Here is a 24377-nt window from a genome sequence, read left to right on the forward strand (position 1 = left end):
TGCACTTGCATGCTCTTAGATAGATGGGACTAACTGAAAATGCAGATTTTTAGAATTTTTTACTGTGTTTAATCCGGTATTTTGGCTGTTCCCCCAGTAGAGCACTAAATACATGTTGCACTGCTCACCAGGTGAACAGAGGCTCAGCCCAACCCATTCTGCAGCCAGTGTGGGTCCTGCTAGAGCACAATTCCCAGGATTTGCTCTTCAGGAGCACGGGGAGCAGGCTGGGCTCCCTGCACAGCACCAGAGCAGGGTCTGGCACACAAGTTCCCCACTCCCCAGCCCTCCCAGGCAGGCAGGACACGGCGCTGAGCTCCCTGTGCCAAGGACACCTCCACCTGTGCCAGCCCAGCAGCCCACAGCACCCCTGCTCCTCCGGGGCTGCTCATTCCCATGCAGCTTTTGTTGCCAGTCGTTTCTCCACTCCTCCTGGAAGCCGTGAAAAGCATGTGTCAGCACAACTTGCTGCTGAGGAAGGCATTAGAAAGGATTTGAACTGACTCCCCATGGCAACGGACCCTGAAAGGGAATTAGCATTTGCTCCCCATTCCTCCAGAAGCCTAGATGGAATTTGTTTTTCTCCTCTTTAAGGAATTATTTGCAGGAGGGCAGCGTGCTGCTGCCTCTGAGGTTCAGCAGGCACAGCTTCAGCTGGCACCTGCCTTGCACACCCTGTCCAGGGTAACACTCGTCCCACCAGACATGGGATGGGTAAATATGAGTGAGTTTTCCTTACACAGACCTCCAGTGCTCTGCACACCTTTCTGCTGCCTCTGCCAGCTCTGTACACACGTTCCCCAGTCCAAATCAGGTCTGGGTTCGCTGCACAGAGAGTTTCAAACTGCAAATGAATGCAGGAGTCTTTCTGTAAATGAAAATCTAAAACTTTCAGGGGCAGTTGTACAGAGTTGTTTCAGAGACAAGTCACAATGTGATAGACTGTGGAGATAAGGACAGGACACCTGGAAAGGACTTGTGCCAATGCAGCCATGTCTGAGGCATGGACACGGATGACCTGCACCTTGAGGACTTGGCCACTCACCAGTGTGTGTGTGGGTCCCCCAAGAGTGGGCATCTCACTCCGTAAGATCCTCTGTGCTGAACATCAATTAACACAGTTGGTAATTGCTAACATTCTTCCCTTTTTTGTTCTCCTGTGGGTGGAACAACAGCCAAGCAAAGGAGGAGAAGCTGGCGGGGCTCAGCACTGCCTGGTGTGCCCCACGCCATGCCAGCCACACGCCGGGTCACGCTCGGCGTGCAAAGGAGCAGGAACTCCGTGTCAGTCCCAATAAATCACACCTCCAACAGAGCTCACACCACTCTGCACCACAGCCTGCCTCCACTTGAAGTTTCTTGCAAGCAGCCTTGAGTTACTTCAGCCTGAAGAGACTCACATGGGCACCTCATGCCAAGACCTGTAACGCACACGCCAAATGCCCTTGGAGTGGTTTTACATCCTTCAGGGGCCAACTGAGCCTCCACCAGGGCACGTGGCATCCTCAGCACCCTGTGCCCAGCTTCTTCTAGCCCTGCAGCAGGCATCTGCTCCAAACTCTGCCCTGCTCTGCACTTCACTGTCCCTGGGGGAACTCTGTGAGCACCCGTCTGCAGTGTCAGATACTTCCTCGCATTGTGCATCCCCAACCTGCCTTCCCATCCCTCAGACCTGTGCTCCACATCGCTCTCAGCCACCCAGGTACACCTGGACAGTCCTTCTGTAGGGTCAGAGGAGCAGCAAAAGGCACAATAGCCAGGAGAGCAGAGGGCCAGCTCAGATCTCTGGCGTGACAACAGTGCCCGCCGTGACCGCGGAGAGTGGAGCAAGAAAGGCAGCTTTGTTACAGAAAACAGTTCCAGTTTCCTAAACAAACAAGAAAGGAGGAAAACAAACCCGAGGGAGTGCACAAGAGCACACAGCTCCCTGCTGGCCGTTAGACCAGTCTGGCACCAGCTGACCCCCGCGGGGCTCCACCAGAGGCACCTTCTGCCTGCGGGCTGGGAAACAAAACCAGATCTGTGCCTGGCACAGCCCAGGCCCGCAGGTTCAAACCAGTGGATGCAGCGCCCAGGGAGCCTCTGGCTGCTGGCCAGCGCCCCAACACCTCCCAGTGCCACAGCCACTCTGCGTCCGCCCTGCCGAGGAACGCCTGTGCAGGAAAGCAGGCTGCAACACAGCTCAGCACCCGCAGCACTCATCGGGGGGCTCTGAAACAGCCCCCGGCAGCCAGGCGTGACAGCCACCCCCTCTGAAGGCACAGGCACAAAATGCTGGCCAGGTCTGCAGCTGACCTGGAAACAGACACTCGCTTTCCTAATTTGGAGTTTGTTTTTGTTTTTTTTCTAACATTCAGGCTTGTTTAAACCTATTAAAAAGCCCCAAGCAAACAAACAAAGTGAATCTCCACACCACCCCACGTGGCTGAGCCCTGAGTGTGCCACTAACGTTATCAATTTAAATTGAATTGTGTCTTGGGTGACACCTTAGGAAAAACTCAACTTCTTCAGATTTCATTTAAAGGAAAACTGTTCTGTTTACAGAAAGATCATTTTGTAGAGCCAACAGAAACACACAGCTTAAAGCCTTCCCCAGAAATAAGGGAAAGCCAAGTCTTGAACAGAGGTCTAATTTTCATTCTGTATTTTGATGCTCATGGAACTATTACTGCCACGGGTATTTCTTGACAGTGTTTTAAATTACAGATCAGCTCATGCAAAACTGGGAGCTGTTAATAGCGGGTGGCCTCTCCTTTGCTTTTATGGAGTGAAAATTTTATTCTCCTTCTCAAATACCGGTGATTTTGATCAAAGTCATGGCGGGACACTCGCCTCAACGGCTGAAAGGACAGCAGCATTAAATCAATTCCCTAGGCAACCTCCCAAGCCGAGCCCCTATTGTTAAAATAATGAGTTGTGCACCACTTGATCCAACCCACCAGCTGATCCCCATTTTTATAGACAATAGGTAGCACAGAACCAGAAAGCACCCGTGAATGGATCATTTCTCACAAATTGTGCATCTTCAGCTGATAAAACTTAACATTTCTTTCCGTAACAGCCTACGGGCATTTTTAAATGTAGGAAAGGAGCATCCTTCAGAGTTCAAAACAGATTTTATAAAAGTAGCACACTCAAACTTATTCCAGGGAGCTGATGCTCAAAGAACCAGGAAGAGTTTTTAGCAGCGTGCATGCACTCTGCTGCCTCTCACCTCCCAGAAAGCCTGGATTTCCTTTCCGTATTCCACATTAACTCAGGTGCCTCACTGCAGGGCTGAGCCCTGCCTCTCTTTTCAGCACTGTTACCTGCAATTATTCTTTCACATTTCAGAACAAACACCTTAACTTTTCTTTCATTTCCTACGTTTTGCAACATAAGGGCCAGAAGTCCCAAGGACAAGTAAATCAGGAGGGCCCCCTGAAAACAGGCAAACATTGTGTTTTATAACTCAGGAGTTAAAGCACACTTTAAACAAAGAGCCTATGACTGGTCCATCAGATAAGGCTTATATCTTTCTCCCTGGAATTTAATAACACTTCTTCTAAAACACTTTTTGGCCAGCTGGAGTTGAAGTTCCCAGAACCGCACAGAGTAACGTAATTACAACAAAACGCGCATGGAGTTTAATTCCTACCTCACTGTACTTAATTTTTAAAAAATGGTTTATGGAGTAGGCAATTAGAAATAAGGTATTTTTAGGGAGGGCTCAGTCCAGCACGAGGTTTGACTCTTCTCAGCACCGTCCCAGCACCTTCCAGGTGGGGACAGGCGCTCCCGCTGCTGGCTGCGCTCCTCAGGGGGGTCGGGATTTTCCCCTGAGCCGGGCCGGGCCGAGCCGGGCCGGGCCGGGCCGAGCGGCTGCAGCTCGCTCCGGTTCCACCGCCCGCCGCCCCGGCACATGGCGAGCGGGGCAGAGCGGCCGGAGCCCGTCCGGCCACCCTCCCGGTGCCCAGCAGCACGAACACGGCCGGGGCAGCGAGCGGCACCGGGAGAGCCCCGGAGCACTCGGGGCGAGCGCTCGGGGCACGTCCGTGGAACGGGCTGCAGAGAAGCTCCAGCTCGCACACCCCCCCGCAACTCCGGGCCGGGAGAAACCGGTGTTTCCCAGCGAGGGAAAGCCCAGCGGAGGCTCGCGGGGACACAGCCCCGTCCCTCCAGGAGCGCCCGCGGGGCCGGGAACAGCCGCGGGGCTCGGGGGTCCCGCCCGCCCTCACTCACCGCGGCCGCCGGGGTGGGCTCGGCTCGGCTCGGTCCGGTCCGGCGCGGCGCTGTCCCACGCAGCCCCAGGCTGGTGCGGGTGCACAACCTGCTCCGTTCAAACGCCAGCGCTGCCGCCCGCCCCGCCCGGCCCGGCCCGGCGCGGCCCGCCCCCGCCGCGGGCCCTGCCGAAACCCGGGCCGGCCGCGCGGAGCGGAGCGGAGCGCAGCGTCCCGCCTGCCCCGGAGCGGCCCGAGCCGGGATCCAGCCCCGCTCCTGCCGCGGCCCCGAGCCCTTTCAACCTGCTCCATTGCTCCATTGTGTGGGCGCTGCGAGCGGCGGGGCAGCGGGGACTGAGCCGCTCCCCTCAGCATCGCCCGGCCGGGACTGAGCCCCCCGGCTCCCCTCAGCCTGGCCGGGACTGAGCCCCCCGATCCGCTCCCCTCAGCAACACCGGCCGGGACTGAGCCCCCCGATCCGCTCCCCTCAGCCCGCCCGGGGCTGAGCCCCCCGGTCCGCTCCCCTCAGCAACACCGGGACTGAGCCCCGATCCGCTCCCCTCAGCACCGCCGGGACTGAGCCCCCGATCCGCTCCCCTCAGCCTGGCCGGGACTGAGCCCCCGATCCGCTCCCCTCAGCACCGCCGGGACTGAGCCCCCCGATCCGCTCCCCTCAGCCTGGCCGGGACTGAGCCCCCGATCCGCTCCCCTCAGCCTGGCCGGGACTGAGCCCCCGATCCGCTCCCCTCAGCCTGGCCGGGACTGAGCCCCCGATCCGCTCCCCTCAGCCTGGCCGGGACTGAGCCCCCCGGCTCCCCTCAGCCTGGCCGGGACTGAGCCCCCCAGCCCCGCTCCCCTCAGCACCGCCGGGGCTGAGCCCCCCGATCCGCTCCCCTCAGCACCGCCGGGACTGAGCCCCCGGCCCCGCTCCCCTCAGCACCGCCCGGCCCGGCAGTGTCCCCCCGCGGCACTCACCGAGCTCCCCGGCCGAGCCGGGGGAGCGGAGCCGGCGGGACGCGACGGGAGCAGAGCGAGAAGCGGCCCCTCGGGGCGGCCCCTCGCCCAGCGGGTGCCATGGAGACCCCCGGCCCTCCCAGCCCACCCCTGCCATGGGCAGGACACCTTCCGCTGCCCCAGGCTGCTCCAAACCCTGTCCAACCTGGCCGTGGGCACTGCCAGGGATGCGGCAGCCGCAGCTTCTCTGGGCACCCTGCGCCGGGCTTCACCACCCTCTGAGAAAGCAATTCTTTCTTAAATCCAATCTAAACCCGTCTCCCTTCGTTTAAAGCCCTTCCCTGCTCTCCTGTCACAACAGCCCCGCTCAGAAGTTTGTTCCCGAAGGATGCAAAGAGCAGCCCCGTGCCCGCGCTGCCGGTGGGCTCCAGGGGCCGGGGGTGTTTACTGCCATTTGTCTGACATGCCACACCAGCAATAAAAAGTCTGTGCAGTGTCGGAGGTATTTTTCTTGGGCCATTTGGAGGCCGGGTCTCTCCTTTCACTGCCTGTGGTCTTTTGAAGATGTTGCATCGCTCACGGCACATTCAGAGTTGCAGGGGCAAAGGCACAAGGGCTGAACAGTTTAATTCCAGTCCTTATCCCAGTCACAGAAGTGCCTCCTGTGTTGGGAATCCTCTGCTGCGGGTGAAGGGAGGGATGGAGCTGCTGAGGGGCAGCCGTGGGGGTTTATGTAGTGGGGAAAATGCTGCTTCTCCCCAGCCAGCTCAGCCCGGTGCTGCAGAGATATTTGTCTCTGCTCCTATTACTGCTTTTCCAATAGCCAGGCCTCCCACAGAGACAGGATCTGCAACCTCTCAAGCCCTGCACAGATGGAAAGCACAGCTTTGAACTGAATTGGGCTCTTTCTGAGGGGGGAGGGTGTGCTGGTGGGTTGGGGTTTTTTTCAAAGATAAGCCCTGCGTGATAAGGAAAACAGCATTAACAAACAATTACAGGACCTGACCCTCAAGAAATCATTTGTCACTGCAAACACAAATCCATGTGAGGGAACAACACACTGTGTTCACATTCGCCCACACCTCACCTTTGCCTGCTAGAAATGCAGCATGTGGCTTCCTGAGACTTTTCTCTCAGCTTTACAGTGGATTTTTGTGATAAATGCTCCTGTGACTCATCTACAGAACAGAAGTGCGAAGTCCAGAATTATATTTAATTATTACAGAAAATAAATCATCAGTGTACAATTATGGCCAGCTTGGAGAAGCTCCTCCTACTTCCCAGACGTAGGAACACCTACAAACCCCCAGAAGTGGATCTGAATGCCTACTTTGGGGTTAAACTCAGCTTTGAGTTTTGCTCGGGAGGGTGCCCCAGCCAATCCCAAATCCCTGACTGCCTGAGGGGTTTCACATCCAGGAACCACGGTCCTGTTCTAAGGATCTCAAGAGTCACAACTTTGCCCTGAAGTCAGCAGAGAAAATGCTGATGTAGCAACTAATTGCCAGATAAGCAGTGCTCAATTATTAATGGTTTTTGTACCACACTCTCCTCCCCAGTGTTTCACTGGAAAGCAATGACACAGAAAGAGGGAAAATCTGTAAAACACCCCACTTTAAATAAATACTGGGACCGTGGGAGGTTAAACAAAGGTCAAGGGCTTGGTGTATAAAACATGTAACAATGAACTTGAGAAATTCAATCTTTATTCTGAAAATATTTACAACATAAATAGCAATGTACTCATGTACTTCACATGTGTATCAAAAATAAAGCAAGAATTCAAGTTCTTAGCACATTCTGATCCTCCTTGTCAAACTTCATGTTAAAGCTTTATAGGAATCTAATTTTAGATACAGAACCATCAGAAAAAAAAAAACCAACACAGGTTTTTTCTCTTCAAATGAAAGTTGTCTTTGAAATATCTGGATTCCTGACATTATATTCTTTGATACACCAAGTGATGTTTTTCCCCTGAGGAACTTTAGTTATTACAACCTTATCAGCTTTTTAAGATCAACCATAACAAAACACCTTTTACATCACCAACAATGCAACCCATCATTCAAGATGAATGAGTTTTAAACCACAAATTACCAAAAAGTAGCATAAGAACAGAGTTCAAACCAAAATGTTGTGTTTAAACCCATCCCAGGAGCTCTGTAAAGGCCTGCCATGGGTTTGTGCTCAGTGTGGGCTCGGCAGCAATGGCACACTACAGAGGTGTGAAGGGAAACTCAAACCTGCCCCTCAAACCTGCACTGGGCAGCACAGCCTGGAGTTCAGCAGGTGGGAACTGGACAGCTAATTCAGGACATCACTGTGGAGAAGTTTGGCATCAGAACATTTTCACTGGTGGCCTGCACGCTGCTACTAAACTTCAGTCCCGTGTGGGTTTTGAAATGGGATGCATTCTAAATAACCATGAACTGTGGGTTTATATTCTGTGTAACCCATGAACTGTGGGTTTGTATTCTGTGTAACCCATGAACTGTGGGGTTTGTGTTCGAGACAGGGACCCTCAACATCACAGCACTGTTTGTGATCACAAACATACATCAATCCCAGCTTGGAGAGCTGCATTCCCCGCCTTTTCACCTCCCAGTAGAGCTTCTAACCCAGCCCACAAACTGTTTCAGCCTCTGCACGAATTTATTGCTGCTGATGCGCTCCTGGACTCTTTCAGAGTAGCTCTGCTCTTTCCATATGCCTATATTTTTCTTCACAGCCTTTAACTCAGCCCGGAGGAGCCTTTTGTGCAGCTTCAAGTAGAGGCGGGAGTGGTGAGACAGCCCCTCAATCCGGGCTGCTCTGGCCAGCCCTTGGCTCAAGAGCTCTTCGTTCAAGCACATGCTGAAAAATCCACCCTAGAAAAAACACAACAAATAGATATTCACCATTGGAACAGGGTTATCTGGGGTTTGGTGTGAACTCCCTCAGAGGTACAAGCTTTACTCGTGGCTGTATCTACACTTTGGCAGGAGAAGTTAAAAGGGAAGAGGAATCCAGGTGACTCCAAACCCAGCTCCAGTGTGAGGGTGGACAGGGCCTGGCACAGGGTGCCCAGAGCAGCTGTGGCTGCCCCTGGATCCCTGGCAGTGCCCAAGGCCAGGCTGGACAGGGCTTGGAGCACCTGGGACAGTGGGAGGTGTCCCTGCCCATGGGCCAGGAGTGGATGGTCTGAAAGTCCCTTCCAACCCAAACCCTGCTGTGATTCTATAATGCAAGGCATTTGTGAGGGAACATGGGATAACAAACATTAGGCTAATCAGAACTGCAGATGCCTTTTTGGCACTGGCAGAGCAACACGTTCCTGCCATGAATCAGTCTGAAAAACTACTGCTCCTGCAATCAGATTTGCAAATGCAACATTTAAAATTCACACCAAAGACGACAAATCATAAACAATAACATTTGTTAAATGTACTGAGATAACTGTGTGACTACAGTCACATCTAAAACTGCAGCTAAGAGCCAGCGTGTGTGTGTCTGTCCTTACCTTATGGACCAGGACGAGGCACTCCAGGGCCGAGCTGTCCCTGCCCAGGAGCTGGAACCACAGGGGCTGTTTGGGGAGCAGCTCCCGCTGCAGCCAGGCCGTGCCACCTGCAGCCAGCTCCACCCCGGCCAGGCGGATCAGCAGGAGCCCCTCCGGCTGCCCTGCAAGGGAAAGGGACACATCTGCTGCTGGGGCAAAGCTCGGCCTTTGCACAGAGCCTCAGCTGCTGCCCGTGAACTCATTCCTGTGGACTAAAAGAATTCCTTTCAGTTCCTCAAACCAAACAGGAATTTGGTCTCACCTCTTCTTCAGGGGAAAAAAATATGTCAATTCAAGGCTGCCTAATTCATAATTTGGCTTATTTTTCATGCAAAGAAAAAATATCTGCTCCCACTCTCAGTCCCTATCCTTCATCCACAGGGGCAGAAGCATCAGCTCCTGCTGGTGTTTGCACAGCCAGTGTGAGAGTCACAGGCTTGATGGACAGTTTGTTTCTGACAGAAAAACTGTCCCCAAAAATCGGTGTCTGCAAATAAAAGCACAATCCCAACAGAGGCTTTTGCCAGGAATGAGATGAGCTGTGCAAGCAGAAGCACTGCCTGAGTGCTCACTTCTGCTGCTGGAAAATAGCTCAGTAACTGTAAGGATTAACACAAACACTGTAGTGACAAACTCTCTGTCTCCTCTGTCTTTTACTCCCCAGTTTCCCACCTGCAAAGCACAGAAAGACCAAAAGGCAGAGCTGGAAATGTGCCTCAGCCCTTCCTCTCAAGCTTGCAGCCATTCTAAGATCAGCACATTTCATTTCTGCCCTTGCTCTTCTCACTCTTTTCCTCATTACTCACATTTTCTCTGGATGGCTGAGATGAAAGGAATGCTGATGGGAATGTGCTCAACTTCCAGGCCCTTCTCTGTGACTTGATGTAATTTCCCTCTCAATTTCACATTCTTTTTTACAAACTCCACAGGTATATCCAAAGGATTTGTGAATTTTGTTGTCTATTGATGGAAGGAAGAGAAAGACAAAAATTTAAGAAAAAATATAGAGCAGTTATAGCCACACTAAATCCAATGTATTATAATAGTTTGGGAAATTCCACCTCTATTGTTACACACCATGGGCAAGTGAATATAGACATATATTTAATAATTTTCCCTGTTTTACAGGACTTGCAACATCGGTGCAGACACAAAAACCAGGTTTAGAGAAAGAACAGAAACTGCCATTTTTTGAGCAATGCCTATTGAAGTTCACTTGATTCCCCAAGAAAAGAGTGTTTTAGAAGCAGCCTGAATGGGGCTGGGAGAGGGGTGAAAGGAAGCCCGAGGACAGACACGCTGCAAACAAAGGCAGAGCAGGGAGGGCAGAAACAACCCCGCCTTTGATGCCGGAGGAAACCAGGAGAGGGACAAAGGCAGGTGAACAGCTCTGAGATCACAAGAAGATTAAATTTGATACTACAGCCTGGGAGGATCCAAGGGGATGGTTATGTGATCACACAGGAAAACCAAGCTGAGCAGCAGCAAAGACTTGGGCCGTGGCACAGGAATGGAGCAGCCACAGGTCTGGGGTGAGGGAGAAGGACACCTGAGACCCCCAAAAAATTAAGAACCCCAAAATTTAAGACACTGAGGTCTCAGTGTCTTACCTACAGAGCTGTGAAACCCACTGAGCACTGCTGTACAACTGCTGGGAAATAAACCCCCAAAACACCACAACCAAAGCTGCGTATCCTGTGTGCTCTTTACTCCCCCTCTGCAGCCCACAGGGCCTCCCACTGGGAACACGGGAATTTGGGACCTTGCAGGCAGGAAACCTGGAGGATTTTAGGAACAAAAATTCTTCAAAGCTGATCTCATTTGCTCCACCAGCCAGGTTAATGTATTCACAGGCCCTTGGGTCAAAACCAACCAAACAAAAGACAGAGAAAAAGAACTCTGGCAACAGTTGTAGTTCAGGTTTTCTGGTAGTATTTTTAAGCAAAAACACCACACAAATGTTCTCTTTTATATTTGGAATTGTGCGGGGGGAAGATGAAGGTAACTGATTTTTGAAGCAGCTGGAGCACGTGTGGGAGCATGGTGGCTCCTGCCCGTGGAGGTCCAACTTCTCCAGGAGTGAGCAGCGTGGTGTGAGCAAGGGAAGATTTGGGTGACGTTTAAAACCATTCAGCAGCAGTTCTGCGTGTGGAAGGACAGAGAATACACGAGGCAAGAGGCTGTTTCAGCTGTGTTTGGGCAAGGGAGGGGGCTCGAGCTGCAGTGGGACAGGCAAAGGGTCATTACCCCTCCCAGGGGCGTCAGGAACAGCGAGAACAAGGGTTGCCACAGGACAGCGATATCGAGCGCCTCGAGACCTGAATCAAACCCTGCTGGGTTTTTTCACTTGTTAATCAGTAGCTGTAGCAGGACCGTTATGATTAAGCAACCGCATTGTGAACCTTGCACGCTTGGCTAATCTTTAGTTTTAAGGAAAAGGGAAGACAATGCCAAGATGAATGGGCTGTCTGGGCGGGAGCCGCCAGCCGTGGAGGCAGCCGGGCTGAACTGCCCCTGGGAAAAGGCAATTCCAGCGGGGAGACAGCGCGACCACTGAGCACCCAGGAGCCAGCAGGGAACTTTCGGGGGAAACACCAGCTCCTGCTTTGCGCAAACCGCAACAAAACACGGGCACGCTTTGGCGCTGCCGCCGGCGCAGCCCGCGGGCCGGACAGCCCCGGCGTGAGGCACGGCAGGGCAGGGCAGGGCAGGGCAGGCCGGGTAGGGCTGCCCCGGTTCTGAGGGGCTGTGCTGGGCTTCCCCCGGTTCTGAGGGGCCGTGCCGGGATCTCCGTCATTCCCCGGTTCTGAGGGGCCGTGGCGGGCTCCTCCCGGTTCAGAGCCGCCGTGCCGGGCTCTCCCCCTACCCCCGGGCTCATTACGGGCTCTCCCCGCACCTCCCGGTTCTGAGCAGCTCGCCCCGCATCCCGCGGGCCCGTGCCGGGCTTCCCCCGGTTCTGGGAGGCCGTGCCCGGCTATGCCCGCATTCCCCGGCTCCGAGCGGCCGTGCCGGGCTCCCCCCGGTTCCGAGCGGCCGTGCCGGGCTCCCCCGCGTCCCCCGGGCCCGGCCCGCACTCACCAGGCGGAGGCTCCGCGCCAGCAGCAGCACCCCGGCCACGGCCGCGCCGGCGATCAGGCCCTGCGGAGGAGAACGGGGCTCAGCCGGGCCCAGCGGGGCTCCCCCCGGCCCGGTGCCCGCCCAGCCCCGTGCCCGCCCAGCCCCGGTACCCGCAGCAGCCCCAGGTGCGCGTCCGCCCACTCGGAGAGCCGGGCCAGGGCCAGCGCGGCGCGCTCGGAGCCGCCGCCGCCCTGCTCCGGCATGGCCGCGTCCCGAGCGCCCCCGCGGGAGCGGGGAACGAACGGCGCCGGTGCCGCGGGAGCAGGGAAAGGAACAGCGGCCGGTGCCGCGGGGACCGGGAACGAACAGCGCCCGGGGGCCGCGGGAACCGGGAGAGGAACAGGGCCCGGTGCCGCGGGGACCGGGAACGAACGGCGCCCGTGCCGCGGGAGCAGGGAAAGGAACAGGGCCCGTGCCGCGGGAACCGGGGAACGAACAGCGCCCGGTGGCGCCGTGCCGTGGAGCGACACCGGCCCCGAGTAGCCCCGGCCGGGACACTGCCAGGGATCCAGGGGCAGCCCCAGCTGCTCTGGCAATCCCAGCCCAGGCAGGAATTCCCAGTTCCCAATCTCCCACCCATCCCTGCCCTCTGGCAGTGGAGCCATTCCCTGGGTCCTGTCCCTCCATCCTTGTCCCCAGTCCCTCTGCAGCTCTCCTGGAACCCCTTCAGGCCCTGGCAGGGCTCTGAGCTCTCCTGGAGCTTTCCCCCTTCCGCTGAGGTTGAACTCTGCGTTGAGCTCCTCAAACCTGTTCCACACCTCCTCGGACCCTTCAGATGCTCCTTTCTTCCTGGCATTTCAAATTTGTTTGTTTTGTTGTTCTTGTTGGTTTGGGGTTTTGTTTGTTTGTTTTTAATGTTAAAGATGTTTAAGTCCCTACGAATTCTGATGTTAAAAAGAAAAACCACTTTTGAACAGAGGTGGTAGAAAAAAAGTAGCAAGATCAAAATCTTATGGGTGAACTTCAGCAGCAACATTTCCAACTTACAAAACAGCTACTTAAATTAACAGCACTAATCCATAACCTGTTTTACCAGTCTGAAAAAGGACACGGTTATTTATTTCAGGTAACAAATCTATTCCTACCAATTTGGGGTTTATGTGCAATTTTGATGTTGTCGAAATAATGTAATTATTGATAAGCAATCCTTAACTCGCCTTTATTAGTGACAAGTTTCACTGGCACCTTTAGAAATAATGAAAAAAAATGCAAAGTAAAAAAAAAAATCTAATACACAGCAAATTTAATTTCTCAGCTTCTGCACTTGGAAGTTTTTCCTCACAATCAGGAAAGTTAAAACAACCCTCTAGGTAAACAAGATGTAATTCAATAAGTGGCCCGTGGTTCCAGAGGGGATACAGAACTGAGGTGCCTCAGAGAGTTAATGCAGCGGGGCTAGTGGGACAGGGACTGAAAGGTGCAGCCACAAATCTGCTGTGTTTTTTGTTGATTTTGTTCTTATGCAGAGGGGAAATCAGAACACATGGGGCTTGGGCAGTAAAACCCATATGATTTCACTTAGCACCAGTGGTTTTGCTGTGCTTGAAGCAAACTGTCAGGTGTGTCCCTCGAGGGAGGGACAGAGGACAGGAGGCAGTGTCCATGAAGCACGAGGTCACAGTGTCCTCTTCCCGTCCCCTCCTTACCCTGACGCCAAGGAGACCCTTGGTACACCCACCCACCCACCCACCCAGCACTCCAGAGGTGGTATTGGGTCACTTTTCCCCAAAACACACCGTAGAAGATCCCAAACCCCCTCCCAGCCCAGTCCTTCAAATATTGACAAGAAACATGGTAGGGAACCTCTTGCACCTTTGCAAGGGATGTTTAATAGTTTTCCTTTTTAATACCAACGCTCCACACACGCCCAGCGGGGTCCGAGTGCCTCTCCAGCACCTGTGGGTCCCTAAGGCACTCAGGAGGGAGCTCAGTGGGAGAAATCCAGCGGGAACGTTTCCACACGTGGCACCAGCAGTGAATTCTGCAGCAGCTCTGCCCCCATTGGATTGGTGTGAGGGTGAGTCCTGCACCAGCTCCCTGGGAATTTGGCAACTTTGTCATCACCAACTCACTCTCCTCATCCCTGCATGGGGGAAGTCTCGGTGCTCCCACTGCTTTTGAGAATGAATATTCAAATTTTACTAATACAGCTTGGAAAAGCAATGGACTGGTTTTCCCCATCAACTCACCCCTTCCAAAGGCCCACGTGCCCTCCCCTGGGAAGCACCTCCAGTTCCAGCTGCAGGACTCAAGGCTCAGAGGCTTGTGCGTGATTCCAGTCCTACCTTACAGCATTTTGCCATCAAGAAAGTACCTTGAACGTAAATCAAACGGCCTTGAAACAGCGGAAATAAATTAAACAAATGTAATTTGCTTATAAAAATAGTTTCTTACAAATCTTTAAAGCTTATAAAAGCCAGAAAATACATTTAAAACAATCTCCGGAACATTTCATCCTTCGAGGCGTGGTTACAGTTCAGAAAGTGAGAAGCAAAGCCCACAGACATCTCACACTGCTCTTCCCACAAGGAATTCCACAGTACCATGCCTAACCTCCTTGTCAGAATGCCTTGGGCATCCCTCCCCGGCTCAGCTGCCCTGTCAGATCATTGCTGTGTGAAAATAAAAGCTGGCACTCAGCTGGCACTGCTGCTGCCTCTACAGCCGCGGCACGAGGAGCTTTCCCAGAGGTGCCCTGTGGAACCAGCAGCTCTGGAGCCAGGGGTAAGCACGGGGCACGGAGGTGCTGCTTTAGCCATTCCTTTCTGAACTGCCCGTGCTGTGGGGAGGGCAGTGGTGCCACACACAGCCTGCCTCGGCCACGCAGATCTCCCTGGCGTGGCACAGGAACACCGACATTCCGGGGTGCTGATTATGGGGTATGTCTTTGTAATAAAACTAAAACCACCTTGCTGGTCCATCCAACGCCTAAGTGCATCAATTGCTCCTCTTGCACTTCCACGAGGACTGTCCTTCGTCCTGCAGCTTTTTGAATTTTGGTCCAAGGAAGAACCACCAGGCAAAGCCCAGGATGACGCAGATGATGGACTCCACGTAGTACCCGTCCAGGGTGGTCACACAGGAGCCCCCAGCTGCTGTGCACAGCTGAAACAGAGCACAGGGCAATGCACTGAGCACACAGCACTCCAGAGCTGCAGGCTCTCCCTGCTCCTGGTCAGCCCTACACAGAGTTGTTCACTCTTTGTTGTTTCCTATGCAGTTGGTCAGAGAGGATTTGGAGCTTATCAGCACATGAAAAGTAACACAGTACCAAACCTGCTCTAGACAGGTGGGAAATGGAGCACATCAGCCCAAAGGGCAAACTCCAGCAAACAGACACAGCCCTGCTGCTAATGCTGGCCTGAAAGTGCAACTACTACTCCCAACCTCACAGAAAAAGATGATTTTTTTCCCTAGCCATCCAGGCTGTGGACTCCCCAGACCGGGAAGTGTCTAAAGCCAGGCTGGACAGGGCTGGGAGCAACCTGGGATAGTGGAAGGTGTCCCTGCCCATGGCAGGGGCTGGCACTGGAGGGGCTTTCAGGTCCTTCCAATCCCAATCATTCCATGATTCTGTACATAGGACAAACACGCCCAGGATGGTTTTGAACTGGAAGACAAACACCCAGAGTTCACAGGGTGATTGTACAGCCCAGGATTGTTTCTGCTATTGTTTGGCTTTCAACACTGCTCTAATCCCAGGATTAATCAATTCTCTGAGCTGAGGCTCTGCCAGCATTTTCATTATTCTGAGACATGTCAAAATCAGATTAGGAATAAGAAGGGAGTGGTGGTGGTGGAATGTCACCAACCAGGAGGATGTGAGAAAAGATCAGAGAAGTGAGCTGAAGGTGGAAGGACTCAAGCTCAGTAGAAGCTGAGACACAAGGAACCTAATTAGTGACAGGCTAATGAGCGAGAGGCTGGGAAAGCATCTGCTGCAGAAGCAGTTTCCCCTTGCACCAACAAAAACTGCAACTCCAGTTCAGACAAGTCATGCTGGACTCCAGAACACTTTGATCATTTAGAGAACCTCCACGTCCTAGAGCATCCTGGCATTCAGGAGCGAAACAAATCTCAGTCATGAGCACAGGGAAAAAAAAACCAAAAAAACCAAACTCCAAACATTTCCACTCTTCAGCCACGTCAAATGTCTCATTTGCTGTGAGGAGGTGAATTTGAAATGTTGCTTTCCCAGCAGTTTTGTGTCCTGTTGTTTGATCTGTGTACAGCAAGTTCTTTGTTCTCTTCCACAGGGCTCTCAGAACTGGGCAGGCAGCCAGTCCCACTTGATTTCACGGGGAAAGTGGACACCAGAATCAGAGAGCAGAGCAGCATCTTGGAGAAGGTATCAAGGCAGGCAGATAAGAAGCCTCCAGGGAGACAGGAAAAAGAAAAACCTACCACAGAAATGGAGGGCCCTGGGGGACAGAGGCTGCCAAGCACAGAGCCCCTGACTGCACAACTCAAAGCCACACCTACAGGCTCCTGACGCTGCACAGAATGTGGCACCAGTCTGGGGCTTCTACTCCAGCTCAGCACGGGAAGAAAGGGCTCACTACTCTGCAGCTGCAAGCCATGAGTAAGGGGTGCTTATTCAGAGTGCACAGCTGCTAACAGACTGGATTTTATCAGACAGCAAAATGAGCTCCATCAGTGGGAATCTGTGAGCACAAGCCATACATTGTGAAGGTTTCCAAAGGAAGCCATTTAACTGAGACAATGAGCAGAGACCCCCCAGCCCCCAGACTCACCTCTGTGGCCGCTGCAGTGGCACAGGTGTGGCCCTGGGCCCCGGCACACTCCTTCACTGTGAGGGGGTCCACCAGCCACAGGGCCACCGTGGAGGGCCAGTTGCCCCCCAGGTTGGAGACGGTGTTGAGCAGGGTCATGTAGGTGCCCCCAATGAGCGGGTCGCTGACCTTGGCGTTGAAGGCCATGATGGCCACGTACATGCTGTACAGGGTGATCTGGGGACACACAGGCCAGAGACAACTGAAACCCCGGCACAAAAACCCCGCTGAGACATCCCCTGGCTGGGAAATGATGCCAGCAGCAGCTCCTCCTGCAGCCTGTCCCTTGCTGTGCTAACTCGGGGAGTGGCCGTGCTGCTCGTCTCAGGTCATGCTGCAACAGACCCAGCCTCACATGCACTGGCATGACTTGGGCTGTCAAACTGAAATACAACCAGCCAGCTAACACACAACCCTTCTGCGTTTAAAAATCACCTCTCAAGGCCCTGCATTCCAGATCTGATCACCGTGTATCAGGTGCTTGTTTCCAAAGTCTTTGGATCAGATCCATTATGATGTTCCTCCAACAATTGAGTTTTTTTCCTAGGACCAGCATCACATAACTTTATTTATTTGCACAACCAGTATATTCATCAGCATGCCTACCAAGCTCAGATACAGTTCTGGGGTTTCTCCAGCTCCTATGTGCTTTTGAAAAAGGAATCTGGGGAACCACACCAGACATGGAGAACTCAAAGTAGCTCACAGATGATGTCCAGTGGAGCACAGGGAACAGGGAGGAGTAACAGCAGCAAGAGTATTAGAAATCAGTTCTGCCACACAGCAGAGGTCAGGCTTGGGGGGATTCCAGTGTGACCCAGGACAAGACAGGGAACAGCATTTCCCCTCCCCACACCGCGAGTGTTACCTGGTGTAGAGCATAACTCAGCACCACCACAGCGTAGTAGTAGACAGGAAATCCTCCTTCATGCTTTACTTTAGGAGCCCACCACACCAGGAAAGCGAATTCCAGGCCAAGCAGCAACCTGGAGGGATGAGAAAGATGATTTGTTATTCCAAGTAATTCTTCCCGTGTGTTTCCTCAACACAAAGCAACCACTGAACAACCATAGAGAGTACATTAAAATAGTTTAGATCCAAAGAGTCACACCTATTTCTATCTCAGAATTAGATATCAAATATTTGACAAGCAGTGCCATTGTTAGTTAGGAGCAGGAGAGCACTGCTCTAATGCTGCTGTACATGCACATCAAACACCTCATGCTCTGCTTCCACACAGTGACACTGCATGAACCAGACAGCTCAACTCACTGTGACAGTCCTGACACACTTCTCTGGACCTGGAAGTCAGAGAGTTACACACCAAACCCTACAGGTGATCTGAACACACAAACTGAGCACACACATTACTGTGTTGCACTGACATGAGGCTTTACCTGTAAGGCATTGCTTTGTAGAAGGTGTTCAGGGGCTGGGGGCCCGCTGTGTATTTGCTGATAACCAGAGGCAAGATGATCTGCAAAGGAACCATTGGAACTGCCAGCAGAGCCAGGTGCTCCTTGGGGACTCCCTCCTCCACCAGTTTGAGTCCTGTTACAGCATCTGCTGCTGAAAACCCAACCTGCAATGTCAGGGGGACAAAATAAGCCAAGGAGAACAGGCAGTTTGGCTAGAAATGCAATTTACTGCCTATCACGTAAATTGAGAAACAGGATACAGAACACACTGTCACTGAAGTCACTTCTGCCCCGATGTGATTTCCAGATTAGTTCTACATGTTCTGCACTTGCACACTCTTACTGTCATCAGCCAAAACTATTCCAGGAACATTAAGTAGCACTGCCATTCATTCCTGTGCCTTCACTGCTGCTGGCATCCTCAGTGTCCAACTAGGAGCCATGGAAACAGCTTGGACAGAGCTGGGGATTCTGAGCTAAAAACAAACATTTTCTGTCCTTTAACTGCAGGCTACACAACCTGTTTAAAAATGTACTTTACTTTAATAGCACATTGCCACCAAACTTCTCTTCAATGCTTGTGTCAAACACAAAAGCTCTCACAAAGCTTTTCTGCTGCACAGCCCTGCTCAGCACAATGAGATTACCCATTCTGCTTGAACTCCATGTGAAAATTCACAACTCTTGTGACAGCCAACAGCAAAACTAAGTTACACCCCAGGACTCAGCAGCCTTCTAGACCCTGATGCCAGCATTCAACAATTCTTAAAGGTATTTACTTACTTTTGAAGTGAGGATCAAGAGACAGAAAGTAAGAACTGCTGGCATCTTGATTATTGAGAATAGCAGCCTGTATGTGTCAGTGATGCCTTTTGTTTCTTCCTTTGCTGGTATTAGCTCCTGGTTTTCCTTCTTCAAAAAGGCAACCAATGTAGTGGTAATCAAGAAGACAGCTCCCCAGAAAAACAGGAAATCTGGAGGGGAAAATAAAATAAAATAAAAATTTCTTTGTAGCAGCCATGACTGACAGTTGTAGAACACAAACCCAACAATCAAAGTGGAATAAAAACAAGCAGCAAAAGCAAACCACAAGCACAGATCTACATACAGTGAGTGACACAGCTCTGCCCTCCTCCGAAGGGAGGTGTTTGCTGGAGCTGAGGCAGAGGAGCAGCAGCAAACCAGGTCACCTCCCTGCTGCTTGGTGGGTTATTACCACAGTGAGCAGGTTGGAGGAGGAACAGAAGCAAAAATGAACGCGTTGAAGGATTACACACACAACCACTACAGGCTGACAAAGGAGGAAAACCACATGTAATAGCTAGAAAACAGGGAAGAACCTCCAGAGGCAGAACTCCTTCCCAGCTCCTCCCTTGCCCTGCAGTCAGGGAACCACTCTGGGCCTCAGCTCTACATCCCTATCTAATATCCATCTCCCACCTGCAGGAAACAGGGATTTAGGAGGCTGAAGATGGCCCCAGGAAAGTTTTTACAGAGTTGTAAGGAGTCCTCAGATTTGTCTGGCTGACGTGGATCCTTGGCAGCATTCCAGTGCTCTGTTTAGGCAGATCAGTATCTGCTAAATCCTGGATGTGGGGCAGTAAAAACCACCAGAAAGTACTTTCTGATTTAGGGAATGGCCAGTTCAAGATCATCCTATCCTCTGCCTCTACGACAGAGGCAGGAAAGAACTCAGCCATGTGCAGGGGCAGGACAGGAGCAGCCTTCAGTCCTCCTGGTCAGGAGCAGCTCCAGCACCTCCGGGAGGGCTGGGGAAAGGAAGGGCACAGACAAAGGTTCGGTCAATCTCCTGCACAGCAGGGAACCATGGAAGAAATGCAAGCACTGCTCCAGGTGTGTCCCACCATTCCCAGGGTAACAGAAAAAAGGCTCCTCACACCATTTCTGCTACTTTTCCCTTTCCTAAAATAAATGTGACCTCACAAGCAATGCTGTCAGATTGCTCTCTCAAAAAAATAAGGTGCCCTGAAGAGACGTTGTCAAGGAAAGATGCATTTTCTGAGAGTCTCACCAACCACAGCTGCTGGCTACAAAGGATGTAGAGGAGCAGTTCTCTAATAATAACCCTGAGCATTATCACTGCAGTGAGAGATACACAGTGCAAGGATGGGGATAGAAATAGCTCTGAGCATCATCACATGAGTGCTCCTGATCAGGCCAGCCCTGTCAGCTGCAGCACAGCACTGCAGGGGCTGCATCAGCAACAAAGCAAAGCAAGAAAAAGAGAAAAAAACCTCCATATATATATATATATATATATATATATATATATATATATATATATATATGATGTAGTTACAACAAAAAAAAAAAAAGGGGGTTTTCTGAGGCTGTAGGCAGTTTACACAAAAATAAGGTACATTTCCTTTCAAATGCAAGGAACCTCACTAACAGGCTACAAGCAAGAGAACTTTGAAATTAGAGTTTGCATAAGGGATTTCAAGGACAAACTTTCTGGTCCCACCACTGCTGCTTCCCCATCCCTATTTTGTTTCTGCAGCTACACTGCTACTAACAAAATAAATCACTGAGATGGGGAAAAACAAGTTTTTAAACTAGATCAGGGATGGATCAGGCTGGAAAACAGCCATGAAGAAGGTACCCAGGTGGTACAGGTAGCCAGGATCCCTCCCAGGACAAGGGGTGCTCCACAGTCCCTGGCACAGGTAAGTGGGGGTGGCTTTGAGGGGCACCTTTGTCCTGTGTTCACTCTTTCCCTTTCATTCCCTTTCCCTGGAACAGGGAAACCAGGCAGAATCACAGACCCAGCCAGGGAGCTTCCCCTGCTTTAAAAAAATATAAGTCACCTGAAGAGCAAGTGCTAAATAAACCCCTGGACGTGCCAGGACAATCAGCCCACAGAAGGGCTTCTCCTGTTTCCTTCTGTGGCACTTCAGCCTTTGCTTTGGTGGATTTGATGATGGGTTTACATTTGTCTACATTATCTCCTGAAGGTGATGAGAACAATGAATGCTGCTGCTGCTTCTCAACAACTCAAAGCTGACTTAGGATCACAGAATATCTTGCGTTGGGACGGACCCACAAGGCTCATGCCAGCTCCTGGCCTGGCACAAGACAACGCTGGCAGTGCTGTCCAAAGGCTCCTGGAGCTCTGGCAGCCTCGAGGCTGTGCCATTCCCTGGGGAGCCAGGCAGTGCCAGCACCCTCTGGGGAAGAAGCTTTCCCTGGTATCCAAACTGAACCTCCCCTGACCCGCTCCAGCCGTTCCCTCTGGATCATGGAGTGTTGACTTTGTTCTTCCCCTGGCACTGGGCTCAGCCTACAACAAAAGTGCTCAGAGATCTGAGCTGGCACAGAACATTCACCTTTTCCAGCAGTGAAGTTTTCTGCTGCTTTACCTGCCCAAACCTGCTCATTACAGCCAGGGCAAGGACCAGTGAGCCCCTGTGCTCTTGGTGAGCTGGTTATTCCTGCTGCTCTCGGGAAACACCAAATTGTGCCACTCACACGACAGAGAAACAGAAATTTTACAGTTTTACTACCTGAAAAGCCATATCCTGCAACTACAGTGTCATTATTTGCTGTTCTTACTCCACCCACATCAGTACTCCGGGGCAGGTTAAGGAGGTGGCATTGCTGCTGTTTGGGTTTGGGGATAACGTGTTTTAAAAACAGCACTTTTGTAATGGTAACAAACCCATTTATACAAACAGCCCTGAGAGAAAAAAAACTTTAAACAACCAAAACCCTGGGCAGTAAGGGAAGCACAGCCAAGCCAAGCTGTCTGAACAGCAGTGGCTGCAAGTTGCATCAGCAGCAAAGACGTCAGTGTGCACTGCAATGAGAGGGATGGACACGCCAGCCCGGAGCTGCACAGCTCCAGGGAGAGCCAGGGACCTGCTGGGACACCTGGAGGGCCACTCTGTGCTCCCTGACACAGGCCAGGCACGAGGCTGGCAGCAGGGAGCACAGAGCAGGACTGGTGAGCAGTGTGAGAGCTGCAGAGAGCAGGCAAGCTCAGCAGCTGCGGACACTGCTGTCCTGATTCATCCCTGAGGAACGGGCAGGACAGAAAGCAAAGCTCCCTTCCACACAGCAATTCCAGCCTGTTCTGGCATCTCTGAGATGGCACAGGCAGGGCAACCAGTGTGAGGGGGAGCAGAGACTGAGACCACGGGGATCTGCTCTTCCCTGGCAGGGTCACCCTGAGGCTGCAGCCAGAACTGGTGCCAGCATGTCCTGTCCTCCCTCAGCCTTGCAGCCACACCAGCTGCACTTCAAGCATCTCCAGGGTAATTCCCCTAACATCAACCAGCACACAGAACCCTTCTGAGGAAAATCCCAAACCCCAGCAAACAGAAACATCCCTCCACTGATGGCCAGCTACGCTTGTATTACCACACTCAATTTAATTTGCTAAAGAGAAAAAGCAAATCCCCCTTAATTTACTAAAATAAGGCCTTCCTTCAGAAACTGGCTACATGCTCAACCCTGAACACTTTCACTTCTATTCTGTGAAAAATACCATATTGGGAGAATCTTTTTTTTTTGGTTCTCCTCTTTCTTCTTTCCACATGGAGACCTTGGCTTGCATTTTTTAAAGAGTAACCTACTCCATGCCCATTACACTAGGAAGGAAAAAAAGCATTCTTCCAAAGTGCTTAGGTCAGTCAAGATAATGACGAGGCAGGTTTTCCACACGCTTTAGCCCAGAGAAGTCTGAAGTCCAGCGCATGTAGCAGTGGGCTCTGCCAGCCTCCAAGCAGGCTGTGCTCTCCCACGGGCCAAGGGACAAACCAAACCTGTCTGGTTCCCAGCATCAAACCACAGAGGGTCCAGGCACAGGGAAGAAGCATCCTGAGGAAGATACAACCATTATTATCAGGAAAAAATCCTTCCCTGTGAGGGCGGGCAGGCCCTGGCACAGGGTACCCAGAGCAGCTGTGGCTGCCCCTGGATCCCTGGCAGTGCCCAAGGCCAGGCTGGGCACTGGGGCTGGAGCACCTGGGGCAGTGGGAGCTGTCCCTGCCAGGCAGGGAATCCCTTCAGCCCCTTCCAGAGCAGCGCGGGGCTCGCCCCGGCACGCCCGTACCTGCGAGGGTGACGATGCCGCGCGGCTGCGGCTCGAAGCGCAGGTACTTGTTGCAGAAGGAGGCGGACTCGAGGGCCAGGAACAGCACGTTGCCCAGGAAGTAGCCGGCCGTCTGCCCCACGGAGTTGCAGGTGGAGGCGTAGCCCACGTTCTCCCGGGACAGCATGGTCAGCGCCCAGCCGTCCACCGCGATGTCCTGCGTGGCCGCCAGGAACTCGAAGAGGAAGAAGGTGACGGTGAGGGCCGCCACGTCGGGGCCGCGGCCGCGGCCGTCGCCCAGCAGCGCGTCCACCTGCGTGGACATGTAGATCATGAAGAGCCCCAGCACGTACTGCGTGGGCACCAGCCACGACTTGCGGCGGCCGAAGCCCCGCACGTACACGGCGTCCACCAAGGGCGCCCACAGCAGCTTCAGGCTGAAGGGCCAGAACACGAAGCTGAAGAAGGCCTGGTCGGTGTAGCTGGCGTTCTTGCTCTGCAGGATGAGCGGCACGCTGCCCGCCAGCCCCAGCGGGATGCCCTGCAGCACGTACAGCACCAGCAGCAGCAGGATGCTGCCCAGCTCCGCGCGGTACCCCCGCGCCGGGGCCGGCAGCAGCGCCTCGGTGTCGCCGGGCAGCCCGTCGCGGGGCGGGTCGCCCGCCAGGTCCAGGCTGTGCTGGCGGGCGGCGGCGCGGCGCTGCCGGCCGCCCTCCTCGGCGGCGATGGCGGGCGCCATGTCCGGCAGGGCCCGGCTGCGGCCCCGGCGCCGCCGCGCTGAGGGAACCGCCCCGCCCCGCGCCGCGCCGGCCAGGCGTGGCCGCGCCCCATTGGTGCGCCGAGGGTGACGTCATGCATAGCAACGCCCCCCCGGCCCTGATTGACGGGGCGAGGGCAGCGGGAGCGGAACCGGGAACGGCACCCGGGAACGGGATCACGGAGCGTCTCCGTGCCCGGGAGAGGCCGAGGGAGCTGGGCTGTGCAGCCTCGAGAGGGGCCCTCAGCCCTGGCTGGCCCTGCAGGGAGGGTCAGAGCTCTGCCCTGCCCAGCCTCTGCTCCGGGGGCCCAGCCGTGGCACCGAACCGCGGGCAGGGACTGAGCCCAGGAAGTTCCAGCTCCGCAGGAGGAAGAGCTTTGCTCCGAGCACTGAGACCAGAGAGGGTGTGGAGTCTCCTCACTGGGGGTACTGCAGACCTGTCTGGACACAGTCCTGTGCCATGTGCTCTGAGATAACCCTGCTTGAATGCCAGTGTAAATAGAATGTAAAATAATGACACATCCTAAAAAACAACAGACCCGATTTTG

At 53.3% G+C, this 24377-nt stretch overlaps 3 protein-coding genes across 11 annotated transcripts in view; all 3 read right to left on the minus strand.

Moving 5' to 3' along the window:
• PLCH1 (phospholipase C eta 1) overlaps window positions 1-5505 on the minus strand; it is a 58857-nt gene extending 53352 nt beyond the window's left edge. For 3 of the 8 annotated variants that reach the window (XM_064385023.1, XM_064385020.1, XM_064385022.1), the window contains exon 1: window positions 4222-4479. The gene's annotated coding sequence lies outside the window, so the exon portion shown is untranslated. Of the gene's footprint in view, window positions 1-4221; window positions 4483-5174; window positions 5303-5358 lie in introns of those variants that run through there. The other 5 variants (XM_064385026.1, XM_064385027.1, XM_064385018.1 and 2 more) reach the window with 4 other exon arrangements.
• Window positions 5506-6842: 1337 nt separating this feature from the next.
• Window positions 6843-12450, minus strand: C11H3orf33 (chromosome 11 C3orf33 homolog). Of its 2 annotated transcripts, XM_064385029.1 has the most exons (5): window positions 11919-12050; window positions 11770-11829; window positions 9498-9651; window positions 8653-8813; window positions 6843-8020 (listed from the first exon to the last, which is right to left on the minus strand). In XM_064385029.1, the coding sequence occupies exons 1-5, from the start codon at window positions 12009-12011 to the stop codon at window positions 7748-7750; spliced, it is 741 nt and encodes a 246-aa protein (XP_064241099.1). In that variant the 5' UTR covers window positions 12012-12050; the 3' UTR covers window positions 6843-7747. The 2 variants fall into 2 exon arrangements, with proteins under 2 accessions (XP_064241099.1, XP_064241098.1); XM_064385028.1 differs by having other exon boundaries at window positions 11770-12450.
• Window positions 12451-14593: 2143 nt separating this feature from the next.
• SLC33A1 (solute carrier family 33 member 1) lies at window positions 14594-23863 on the minus strand. The gene is made up of 6 exons (XM_064385030.1): window positions 23094-23863; window positions 18803-18993; window positions 17999-18183; window positions 17470-17587; window positions 16563-16778; window positions 14594-14913 (listed from the first exon to the last, which is right to left on the minus strand). Exons 1-6 carry the CDS (start codon window positions 23809-23811, stop codon window positions 14746-14748), a joined length of 1596 nt encoding a protein of 531 aa, XP_064241100.1. The 5' UTR covers window positions 23812-23863; the 3' UTR covers window positions 14594-14745.
• Between the last annotated feature and the right edge of the window lie 514 nt (window positions 23864-24377).

Source organism: Passer domesticus, chromosome 11 (genome assembly GCF_036417665.1).
Source record: "Passer domesticus isolate bPasDom1 chromosome 11, bPasDom1.hap1, whole genome shotgun sequence".
Lineage (NCBI taxonomy): Eukaryota > Metazoa > Chordata > Aves > Passeriformes > Passeridae > Passer > Passer domesticus.

Excerpts from the sequence above, each read along its gene's own strand:
- SLC33A1 (XM_064385030.1), bottom strand. The coding sequence starts at position 23,811 with ATGGCGCCCGCCATCGCCGCCGAGGAGGGCGGCCGGCAGCGCCGCGCC. Across the intron at positions 18,184-18,802 it reads TCTTGATCCTCACTTCAAAA|GTTGGGTTTTCAGCAGCAGA; the intron begins GTAAGTAAATAC and ends CTGACATTGCAG. Across the intron at positions 16,779-17,469 it reads TGAGTTATGCTCTACACCAG|ATCACCCTGTACAGCATGTA; the intron begins GTAACACTCGCG and ends GTGTGTCCCCAG.
- C11H3orf33 (XM_064385028.1), bottom strand. The coding sequence starts at position 12,435 with ATGGAGGGACAGGACCCAGGGAATGGCTCCACTGCCAGAGGGCAGGGA. Across the intron at positions 8,814-9,497 it reads CTCAGCCATCCAGAGAAAAT|GGCAGCCGGAGGGGCTCCTG; the intron begins GTGAGTAATGAG and ends TTTCCCTTGCAG. Across the intron at positions 8,021-8,652 it reads GCCTCGTCCTGGTCCATAAG|GGTGGATTTTTCAGCATGTG; the intron begins GTAAGGACAGAC and ends TGTTTTTTCTAG.